This window comes from Acipenser ruthenus, chromosome 7 (genome assembly GCF_902713425.1).
Source record: "Acipenser ruthenus chromosome 7, fAciRut3.2 maternal haplotype, whole genome shotgun sequence".
Classification (NCBI taxonomy): domain Eukaryota; kingdom Metazoa; phylum Chordata; class Actinopteri; order Acipenseriformes; family Acipenseridae; genus Acipenser; species Acipenser ruthenus.
In genome coordinates this window covers 69325433-69337483 of record NC_081195.1, presented here as the reverse complement: position 1 = coordinate 69337483, position 12051 = coordinate 69325433, and the positions used below count along the sequence as shown (strand labels likewise).

The window sequence follows — 12051 nt, the reverse complement described above, 5'->3', positions numbered from 1 at the left end:
TGCAGTGTCTCCGGCGCTGCAGCCTGTCTGTAACGCCCCTCTCAGAATGGAGGTGCAGTGTCTCCGGCGCTGCAGCCTGTCTGTAACGCCCCTCTCCCTGTGTGCACTACGGCAGGGCTGCAGCAGGCAGCTCGTGACGGTGGATATGAACCTAACCAACGCGGAGTTCATCCAGTTCTACTTCATGTACGGCTGCCTGATCCCTCCTAGCCAGCGCAGCCAGGGCGTGCTGCTGGAGTTCAGCGTCAATGGAGGCATCACTTGGACCCTGCTCACCGAGATCTTCTATGACCAGTACAACAAGCCAGGGTAAGGCTGCTTTGATATCTCGTAAGCAATAGAGACGTGCCTGTACTCAATGTGACCCTGTCACACACAGGTGTACACTAACATTGTTCATAGTGTTGATTATAAGTCACGTCCCCATTGGAAACTGTTAGCAACAACTGCACCTTTAATATCGCTGAGAGTGTAGATCTCACTCAGAATGTCAATGACAGAGAATTCTAAATGTTCAAGCCACAACGGGTTCTATAAGAACAGATTAAGAAAGTTAATATCGATTTAGCCACTATAATAGCTTATAGTATTTTTTAAAAGTGTTCAGTGGCTACCTGTAATCAAGTTGAGAGATTGTCTTGCATTCTTTGTATTACAGTCTGTGCATTGACTCTAAGTGTAGATTCACTATTCTGAACTTGGATCGCCACAATAATGAACGCTGGGATGATAGTAAATACTCTGCATTTATGTGTTCATAATGTTTCAGTATTATGGAGACATGCTCTACATCTCCATAAAGCAGCTTTTGTAGGGATGTTTTTTTAAGGTAATCACTATAGACACGCCCACACACAGCCCCACACATGGTCTTACAGTGACTCTGTGAAGCCCTACATGTTCTTCTGCGCTGTTCCTGGTGTGTGGTGTTTATCACAGCTCACCATGGCTCTACTGCTCTGTGCTTCCCTGTGCCCCACCAGTTTCCTCAACGTGCTGCTGCCCCCTGCTGCTCGGGAGGAGGGAGTGCGGGTGCGCTGGTGGCAGCCCAAACATGACGGGCTGGACCAGAACGACTGGGCACTGGACAACGTGCTGATTGGAGGCTCGGCAACCCAGAGGACTGGCATCGTGGACACTTTCAGCGGGGCTGCACTGCCCCAGCACGAGAGGGCCCCCGCTGACTCTGCACCCACTGGCAGGATCTTACACGAACCCCGGGCAGAGGAGAGGGGCACAGGTGAGGGAGAGTGGAGGAGTGGGGCACAGGTGAGGGAGAGGGGCACAGGGGAGAGGGAGAGTGGAGGAGTGGAGCACAGGGGAGAGGGGGAGTGGAGGAGTGGGGCACAGGGGAGAGAAGAAGAGTAGAGGAGTGGGACAAAAGAGGGGGAGGAATAGATCAGGTGGATGGTCAGATGGATGTTTTAATACTTTGGGTGTGATTGTGGTCTCCTCATTCTCAGTGAGTGAACACTGGATGTTCCACGATGACTGCCTGGTGGAGCGGTTCTGCAACTCCCCCAATGGTGTAATGGTATGTGGGAGCCACGACGGGCGAGAGGTGTATGCTGTGACCCGCGACCTCACCCCGACCCAGGGCTGGATCATGCAGTTCAAGGTCAGTGCCACTCCCCAGTCTTCTTGACGGACAGCCAAGAGCTCGAGAGCCAGAACAGTTTCTTGACTCTCAGTAGCACACCAGCCTTTTTGCAAGTCCCTTTTTTTCAGTTTTTCAGATTTCGTTTTCACTTTTGATGCTGGCGAAGCTCATTTAACCAGCCAGCACACTGTAGGTATTAGGACCCCACCCCATTTTTTAAGGCTTGGATAGTTAATTGCAGACTACAAATGGACAGCACAGAAGAGTCCAAGTCAGCACCTTGGTCTGTGTGTAGGAGGTTTGCTGGTTGGAGTCTGAATGCAGACTCTTTGTTCTTCAGATTTCGGTGGGCTGTCGGAGCACGGAGAAGGCGTCTCAGAGCCAGGTGCATGTCCAGTACTCAGTGGATTTTGGGGTCAGCTGGAGGTACCTGGTGCCCCAGTGCCTCCCGTCGGACCCGCAGTGCTCTGGGCAGGTCTCCCAGCCCTCTGTCTTCTTCCCCGCGCTGGGGTGGAAACGAGTCATCTACCCGCTGTCTGGACAGCTCACCGGCAAGTAAGTGTCTGCAGATTCCAAAGCTCTTGAAAGGTTTAGGGCTTGGAGTCTGTTCTGAGATAAGATTTGAACACAGTCCTGATATGTAAGCAACACCTAGTGTTTCAGTGCAGACAACTACAGTTACACACGTGACAGATGAAAGTGGATCGGAATCGGACACTCTTGCTTTGCACAAGCAGTCGACCGGTAAACCTCCTCCACCCCTTCACATTGCATCCTCCACCCCTTCACGTTGCATCCTCACCCCTTCACATTGCATCCACCACCCCTTCACATTGCATCCTCCACCCCTTCACATTGCATCCACCACCCCTTCACATTGCATCCTCACCCCTTCACATTGCATCCTCTACCCCTTCACATTGCATCCTCACCCCTTCACATTGCATCCTCCACCCCTTCACATTGCATCCTCTACCCCTTCACATTGCATCCTCACCCCTTCACATTGCATCCTCCACCCCTTCACATTGCATCCTCACCCCTTCACATTGCATCCTCCACCCCTTCACATTGCATCCTCACCCCTTCACATTGCATCCTCACCCCTTCACATTGCATCCTCCACCCCTTCACATTGCATCCTCACCCCTTCACATTGCATCCTCCACCCCTTCACATTGCATCCTCACCCCTTCACATTGCATCCTCCACCCCTTCACATTGCATCCTCCACCCCTTCACATTGCATCCTCCACCCCTTCACATTGCATCCTCCACCCCTTCACATTGCATCCTCCACCCCTTCACATTGCATCCACCACCCCTTCACATTGCATCCTCACCCCTTCACATTGCATCCTTCACCCCTTCACATTGCATCCTCCACCCCTTCACATTGCATCCTCCACCCCTTCACATTGCATCCTCACCCCTTCACGTTGCATCCTCCACCCCTTCACATTGCATCCTCACCCCTTCACATTGCATCCTCCACCCCTTCACATTGCATCCTCCACCCCTTCACATTGCATCCTCCACCCCTTCACATTGCATCCTCCACCCCTTCACATTGCATCCACCACCCCTTCACATTGCATCCTCACCCCTTCACACTGCATCCTCCACCCCTTCACATTGCATCCTCCACCCCTTCACATTGCATCCTCCACCCCTTCACATTGCATCCTCACCCCTTCACATTGCATCCTCCACCTCTTCACACTGCATCCTCACCTCTTCACATTGCATCCTCCACCCCTTCACACTGCATCCTCCACCTCTTCACACTGCATCCTCCACCTCTTCACACTGCATCCTCCACCCCTTCACACTGCATCCACCAGCCCTTCACATTGCATCCTCCACCCCTTCACATTGCATCCTCCACCTCTTCACATTGGTGTTTCACTAAAGTGTTTAATCCTCGTCTCTCTGTCGCCCCAGTGCTGTGAGGTTCCGCTTCTATCAGAAATACTCAGACACGCGTTGGGCCATTGACAGCTTCTACATAGGACCCGCCTGCCCTGACAACTGTGGCGGCCACGGGGATTGCCTGAAGGAAAGGTGCCTTTGTGATCCTGGCTTCTCTGGACCCAACTGCTACCTGAGTCAGACTCTCAGGGTAAGAGATAATGCAAGGATGAGAACAATCATAATGAAGTATGAATCCAGTTAAAACACATTGTGACTAGTTAAAACCTACTGAGGCAAGTCATTCTGAACACATACCGCAATATTTCTAAATGTAACTTGCAACCTATTTATAATGCGCATGGTTGAGAAGCGTTGGATAACAAGCACTGTACTTTATTGAGTATCCTGCACATCATGTATATCACGGCCATGCTGGATTTAATCCTGCAGAGCTCCCTGAAGGAGCGCTTCGACACGGACGAGGTGCGGCCGGACCTGTGGCTCTCCCTGGAGGGGGGGCGCCCCTGCACGGACTGCGGTGTGCTGGTGGAGGACACAGCGCTCTATTTCGGGGGGGCCAACACCAGACAGGCCGTCACCACCGACCTGGACCTGCGCGGATCCAAGTGAGTGCTGACCCGAGGGGAGAGGGGGGGGCAGACTCTCCACATGGGATGTGTGTAACTACTACAAATACATCCAGGAATTCAAATACGTCTTCTGCATAAGCATTTTTGTAGACCTAATGTACTGACCTTGATTTCCAGCAGCTGTATTAGGAATCAAGCTTGCACACTGCTCAAAGGGGCTCGGTTCCTCTGGAGACACCTTCATATCTTTCTCACTGCTCTCCTGAGTGCAGAATGCATACAATGACAGTGTGACTCCACTCTGTTCCTGCCCCAGGTTTGTGGAGTACTGGGCCCGGATCGGCAGCGAGAACAACATGACAACCTGCCACCGGCCAGCCTGTCGGAAAGAGGGGGTCCTGCTGGACTACTCCAGCGATGGAGGTACTGCTCTGAAGCATAGGAGAGACCCCAGGGGCTGGGAGGCAGTGTGGTCTATTAGATAGAGCTGAGGGGCTGGGAGGGAGGCAGTGTGGTCTGTTAGATAGAGCTGAGGGACTGGGAGGCAGTGTGGTCTATTAGATAGAGCTGAGGGACTGGGAGGCAGTGTGGTCTATTAGATAGAGCTGAGGGACTGGGAGGCAGTGTGGTCTATTAGATAGAGCTGAGGGGCTGGGAGGGAGGCAGTGTGGTCTGTTAGATAGAGCTGAGGGACTGGGAGGCAGTGTGGTCTATTAGATAGAGCTGAGGGACTGGGAGGCAGTGTGGTCTATTAGATAGAGCTGAGGGGCTGGGAGGGAGGCAGTGTGGTCTGTTAGATAGAGCTGAGGGACTGGGAGGCAGTGTGGTCTATTAGATAGAGCTGAGGGGCTGGGAGGCAGTGTGGTCTATTAGATAGAGCTGAGGGGCTGGGAGGCAGTGTGGTCTATTAGATAGAGCTGAGGGGCTGGGAGGCAGTGTGGTCTATTAGATAGAGCCAAGGGACTGGGAGGGAAGCAATGTGGTCTAGTGGTTAGAAGAGGGAGGTGCTTTCTGTTTCATGGCTCTGTGCTCTTGTAGGGATGTCCTGGACCTTGCTCCATGAGATGGACTATCAGAAGTACGTTGCGGTCAGACGTGACTACATCGTCCTTCCTGACCAGGCTCAGACCAACACCACTCGCCTGCGCTGGTGGCAGCCCTTCGTCCTGACCGACGGGACGGCAGTGCCCAGCCTGGACCGCGCTCAGTGGGCTCTCGATAACATCCTGATCGGAGGGGCAGAGATCAATCCCAGCCAGCTGGTGGACAACTTCGACGATGGTGAGCTCAGCTTCAATCCTTCTTTTATAGCAGACTCTCTTAGTACTCTCTAAAACTCTGCCACTTTCTCTCTCCATCTTTCCCTGTGTTTCTGTTCTCTATACGTGATGCTCTTCTGACTTGGTCCACGTCAGTCAACTCTGCAGACACACTCCTCACCCTATACAGCAGGGTATTCTGGAAGGTGCCCTGCACACGCACGCACACATACACGCACACGTACACACCCATGCACACACTCACACACACACACATACTCACAAACACACACGCACACAAACACACTCACGCACACAAACACACGCACACTCACACGCACACACGCACTTGCACACGCATGCATGCATGCACACACACACACTCTCACTCACTCACTCACTCACTCACTCACTCACTCACTCACACACATCCACACACACACACACATTCTATTTTGAAGTATGGTGTTCTGCCATTATTATGCAGAACAAGCTGTTCTAGAATGTGTAAGCTGTGTGCTTCACAACCGGATTAGCAACACTGAAGAACGCTGACCAGTTCAGACATTTGAAGCAGCAGAACCTGATCGCTGTAACTCTTTCTCTTCTTCCCTCTCCCTCTCTCTCTATAATCCGATGCACTCAGAGGGTGTGTCCCATGAGGAGAGCTGGAGTTTCTACCCCAATGCGGTGCGCACCGCTGGTTTCTGTGGGAACCCCACCTTCCACCTGTACTGGCCGAATAAGAAACTGGACGACACCCACAACATCCTGGCCACCCGCGAGCTCATCATCCAGCCAGGCTACACCCTGCAGTTCAAGGTAACAGCTAGCCTCAGGACCCCTTCCACTGCTGTACCGCTGTGCCCATATATACAGCTCTGGAAAAAATTAAGAGACCACTGCAAAATTATCAGTTTCTCTGGTTTTACTATTTATAGGTATGTGTTTGGGTAAAATGAACATTTTTGTTTTATTCTATAAACTACTGACAACATTTCTCCCAAATTCCAAATAAAAATATTGTCATTTAGAGCATTTATTTGCAGAAAATGACAACTGGTCAAAATAACAAAAAAGATGCAGTGTTGTCAGACCTCAAATAATGCAAAGAAAATAAGTTCATATTCATTTTTAAACAACACAATACTAATGTTTTAACTTAGGAAGAGTTCAGAAATCAATATTTGGTGGAATAACCCTGATTTTCAAGCACAGCTTTCATGCGTCTTGGCATGCTCTCCACCAGTCTTTCACATTGATGTTGGATGACTTTATGCCACTCCTGGCGCAAAAATTCAAGCAGCTCGGCTTTGTTTGATGGCTTGTGACCATCCATCTTCCTCTTGATCACATTCCAGAGGTTTTCAATGGGGTTGAGGTCTGGAGATTGGGCTGGCCATGACAGGGTCTTGATCTGGTGGTCCTCCATCCACACCTTGATTGACCTGGCTGTGTGGCATGGAGCATTATCCTGCTGGAAAAACCAATCCTCAGAGTTGGGGAACATTGTCAGAGCAGAAGGAAGCAAGTTTTCTTCCAGGACAACCTTGTACTTGGCTTGATTCATGCGTCCTTCACAAAGACAAATCTGCCTGATTCCAGCCTTGCTGAAGCACCCCCAGATGAGTCCAGTTTTCAGCTTTGCCCAACACCTGGTCGTCTAATGGTTAGACGGAGACCTGGAGAGGCCTGCAAGCCACAGTGTCTCGCACCCACTGTGAAATGTGGTGGAGGATCGGTGATGATCTGGGGGTGCTTCAGCAAGGCTGGAATCGGGCAGCTTTGGCATGAATCAAACCAAGTACAAGGTTGTCCTGGAAGAAAACTTGCTTCCTTCTGCTCTGACAATGTTCCCCAACTCTGAGGATTGCTTTGCACTTCGAATTAATGCACGGATATCATATAGCATATAGTATGCACTTCTGCCCACTGTTGCCTTTTGCTGATGATGTCTTTCCCTCGGAGTTCCATGCCGACATCACCTTAGACACCGTTGCTCGTGAAACATCAGCAAGTTGAGCTGTCTTGGTCACTGAAGCGCCTGCCAAACACGGCCCAACAATCACCCCTCTTTCAAAGTCACTGAGGTCTCCTCTTGCAGCCATGCTAGCCATAATTATAGGCAACCAGGCCTGTCCAGCATTTTTATACATGACCCTAAGCATGCTGGGATGTTATTTGCTTAATTAACGCATGAGCCACACCTGTGTGGAAGCCCTTGCTTTCAATGTACTTGGTGTCCCTCATTACCCAGGTGTTTCCATTTTTTTGTCCACTACCTGTATCTATTAGTCAGACATTGTTGACGCTCACTGTTAAAATCCTCAATCCTTTGTGCCATTGTGATGGACAGGGGTATTGATACGATTCCTAAAGCTCTTGGATACAGCTTTACTTAATCCTCTCCCCCTCCCCTTAACTAAAGAAAGGTCATTTCAATGCAACGCTGAAAAAACGGAAATGATTTTCCAAACCTTGCCCATGGGTTTTTCTTGTCCCCTATGGAATGAATAGTTGTCGGTGCCACAGTAACATGCTTTATAGCTGGTATTTCAGTCCACTTCTTTGAATCAATTCTGTATTGAGGGCTGCTATTTGTGCCCAGGCTTGAATGTGTTGTGTGCTGATTCTGTGAGTAACTCGGGGTGTCTCGTCTGGCAGATCGTGGTGGGCTGTGAGGTGGAAAGCTGTGGGGAGCTCCACTCAGTGCTGCTGGAGTACAGGAAAGACGCCAGGTCAGTGAGCATGCCACTCCACTGCACCGGCAGGGGCTGATCTGAGCAAAATAATAGCAGATCTAAGAGATGAAGTTCACCCACCAATGTTCAAACCTTACCAGAACTTATTCTAGGTATTGAATGTGTCTTGCTGGAACTAGGCCAACTGGTGAAACAAGCCACACACATACATAGACACACATACGTTTAATAAAAAATATAGTTTTAGTTCAATTATATTTCACTACTGTATGTATTCAATATGCATCCATATCCTGTAATACACATGTAGCATCCATTGATGATATCCCATCATTGTTTTGCTTTCCCTGTGTCTCTCAGGATGGACTCGTGGCAGCAAGTTCAGGAGGAGTGCCTCCCCTCCTCGGTGAACAATGTGGGCTGCTCTCCGTTCCAGTTCCACGAGGCCACCATCTACAGCGCTGTCAACAGCTCCACCTGGAGCCGGGTCACACTGCAGCTCCCTGACCACGTCTCCTCCAGGTCTGCCTGCCTGCTAGCACTCACACGCAGGCTCTCCTGCTGCCATGAAGCTCTGCCTGCATTGACAGGTTCACGTCAAGCAGGTCTTGACCAAGCGCAACAAGAAGACGATGTCTGTACTTGTCTAGATATAAACCAAACTTACTTCTCTCAGCTTTCCACTAAATGAAAAATAAAAAAAACAACAATCTAAATTGCATTTCAGGGAGGACACATGTGCTGCATTCACAAGCATATTCAACCGGATTACATGCAGAAAGATAAAGTAATTCGTTTAGACAGTGACTGACACTGAATGACTATCCCGTCTCTCTCCCCTGGCAGTGCCACACAGTTCCGGTGGATTCAGAGAGAGGGCAGTGCGGAGAAGCAGAGCTGGGCAGTGGACCAGGTGTATATCGGGGAGGCCTGTCCCAGACTGTGCAGCGGACACGGTTACTGCACCAGTGGGGCGGTGTGCATCTGCGACGAGGGGCACCAAGGTGGGCTCAATGAAATAATGAACTTTGTTGCAAGATGAAAAGTGAATGCATTGCGTTCGCAGTGGTCTTGGGTGTTTTGGGCCATCCCTTTGCATCAGGGTCGTAGCCAATCCTAACTCTTTGGAGAGCTGTGTCAAGACAAACCTCCAGAGGCAGTGCTAGCTGTGTGTCTGAACTGCGCCTGGGTGAGCGTTCTGATCACTGGGCCTGGACAGACTCTGCGTTGAGGGACGAGCCGGTTGCACAGGTACCCACTGTCATGGCCCTTGTGAACTTACCGAGGTCCTTCTGCATTCCCGTCATTGCTGCTGAATAGTTGCACAATCACACGTCTGGTACCGGCCCAGTGGATCTCATCACAGTCAGTGTATAATAATAATAATAATAATAATAATAATAATAATAATAATAATAATAATATATTATTATTTATTTATTTATTTATTTATTTATTTATTTATTTATTTATTTGCAGATGCCCTTATCCAGGGTGACTTACAATTGTTACAAAATATCACATTACAAAGTATCACATTACAAAATATCACAGTGTAAAGTATCACATGTCATGTTTCAACTGAGCAAGTCTTTTCTGAGTACTCAGCCCTATAGCTGTGTCAGGCTGCAGCTGTAACCATGTTCTTCGCCTCTCCTCCTACCCTGTCCCCCCACCCCCCTCTTCTATCACAGGTGACGACTGCTCCATCTCCTCCAGCGACCTGCCCAGCTACATCAAGGACAACTTCGAGTCGGAGCGCGTGACAGAGGTGAACTGGCAGCAGATCCAGGGCGGGGGCATCGGCAGCGGCTGTGGCCAGCTCTCCCCTCACGCTCACGGGGACTCGCTCTACTTCACCGGCTGCAAGACGAGACAGGCCGTCACCCGGCCCCTGGACCTGACACGAGCCAGGTAAAGAACCCGTCGCTGCTCAACACCGCTACCCCCAAACCTGGCCTGACAGACAGGGGCACACAGAGACAATGAAACCGGGGGTGACCGTCAGCTAACACATGGTTTGTAGGGGTGCTGACCGCTTCAGATGACACAGTGTCTTTTCACAGCGAGGTGTACATGAAGTGCCCTTCCACAGGCGCTGAGAGAGCGAGGTGTACATGAAGTGCCCTTCCACAGGCACTGAGAGAGCGAGGTGTACATGAAGTGCCCTTCCACAGGCGCTGAGAGAGCAAGGTGTACATGAAGTGCCCTTCCACAGCACTGAGAGAGCGAGGTGTACATGAAGTGCCCTTCCACAGGCACTGAGAGAGCGAGGTGTACATGAAGTGCCCTTCCACAGGCACTGAGAGAGCGAGGTGTACATGAAGTGCCCTTCCACAGGCGCTGAGAGAGCGAGGTGTACATGAAGTGCCCTTCCACAGGCGCTGAGAGAGCGAGGTGTACATGAAGTGCCCTTCCACAGCACTGAGAGAGCGAGGTGTACATGAAGTGCCCTTCCACAGCACTGAGAGAGCGAGGTGTACATGAAGTGCCCTTCCACAGGCGCTGAGAGAACGAGGTGTACATGAAGTGCCCTTCCACAGGCACTGAGAGAGCGAGGTGTACATGAAGTGCCCTTCCACAGGCACTGAGAGAGCGAGGTGTACATGAAGTGCCCTTCCACAGGCGCTGAGAGAGCGAGGTGTACATGAAGTGCCCTTCCACAGGCGCTGAGAGAGCGAGGTGTACATGAAGTGCCCTTCCACAAGCGCTGAGAGAGTGAGGTGTACATGAAGTGCCCTTCCACAGGCGCTGAGAGAGCGAGGTGTACATGAAGTGCCCTTCCACAGCACTGAGAGAGCGAGGTGTACATGAAGTGCCCTTCCACAGGTGCTGAGAGAGCGAGGTGTACATGAAGTGCCCTTCCACAGGCACTGAGAGAGCGAGGTGTACATGAAGTGCCCTTCCACAGCACTGAGAGAGCGAGATGTACATGAAGTGCCCTTCCACAGCACTGAGAGAGCGAGGTGTACATGAAGTGCCCTTCCACAGGCACTGAGAGAGCGAGGTGTACATGAAGTGCCCTTCCACAGGCACTGAGAGAGCGAGGTGTACATGAAGTGCCCTTCCACAGCACTGAGAGAGCGAGGTGTACATGAAGTGCCCTTCCACAGGCGCTGAGAGAGCGAGGTCTACATGAAGTGCCCTTCCACAGGCGCTGAGAGAGCGAGGTGTACATGAAGTGCCCTTCCACAGGCGCTGAGAGAGCGAGGTGTACATGAAGTGCCCTTCCACAGCACTGAGAGAGCGAGGTGTACATGAAGTGCCCTTCCACAGCACTGAGAGAGCGAGGTGTACATGAAGTGCCCTTCCACAGGCACTGAGAGAGCGAGGTGTACATGAAGTGCCCTTCCACAGCACTGAGAGAGCGAGGTGTACATGAAGTGCCCTTCCACAGGCGCTGAGAGAGTGAGGTGTACATGAAGTGCCCTTCCACAGGTGCTGAGAGAGCGAGGTGTACATGAAGTGCCCTTCCACAGGCACTGAGAGAGCGAGGTGTACATGAAGTGCCCTTCCACAGCACTGAGAGAGCGAGGTGTACATGAAGTGCCCTTCCACAGCACTGAGAGAGCGAGGTGTACATGAAGTGCCCTTCCACAGGCGCTGAGAGAGCGAGGTGTACATGAAGTGCCCTTCCACAGGCACTGAGAGAGCCACGCTAGGGTTTCAGCTGCCAGGCATAATCTTTTTTTCTTCCTTTCTTTTCCAGTAAGATCATGTTTGTGCTGCAGATCGGCAGCGTGGCCCAGACTGACAGCTGCAACATGAACCTGGGCGAACCCAACACAGTGGACAAGGCCGTGCTCCTGCAGTACAGCGTCAACAACGGCATCACCTGGCACGTCATCGCCCAGCACCAGCCCAAGGACTTCATCCAGGCGCAGCGCGTCTCCTACAACATCCCGCTGTGAGTGATCCGGCCGGCCAGGGCCCGAGCGCTGCATGGGTACAGGGATGGTCCTCACTAAGCTTTCAGTTATTATCTG

General features: G+C 51.3%; 1 protein-coding gene across 1 annotated transcript in view; it reads left to right on the top strand.

The window, feature by feature from the left end:
• LOC117414836 (reelin-like) overlaps positions 1-12051 on the top strand; it is a 146873-nt gene that overhangs the window by 130182 nt on the left and 4640 nt on the right. The window contains exons 49-62 of the mRNA XM_059027774.1: positions 116-309; positions 984-1240; positions 1464-1618; positions 1941-2155; positions 3545-3722; positions 3965-4140; positions 4421-4527; positions 5143-5385; positions 6010-6185; positions 8028-8101; positions 8426-8587; positions 8912-9069; positions 9760-9979; positions 11775-11972. Of these exons, the coding sequence (XP_058883757.1) occupies positions 116-309; positions 984-1240; positions 1464-1618; positions 1941-2155; positions 3545-3722; positions 3965-4140; positions 4421-4527; positions 5143-5385; positions 6010-6185; positions 8028-8101; positions 8426-8587; positions 8912-9069; positions 9760-9979; positions 11775-11972 (2513 nt within the window). The remainder of the gene's footprint in view (positions 1-115; positions 310-983; positions 1241-1463; positions 1619-1940; positions 2156-3544; positions 3723-3964; positions 4141-4420; positions 4528-5142; positions 5386-6009; positions 6186-8027; positions 8102-8425; positions 8588-8911; positions 9070-9759; positions 9980-11774; positions 11973-12051) is intronic.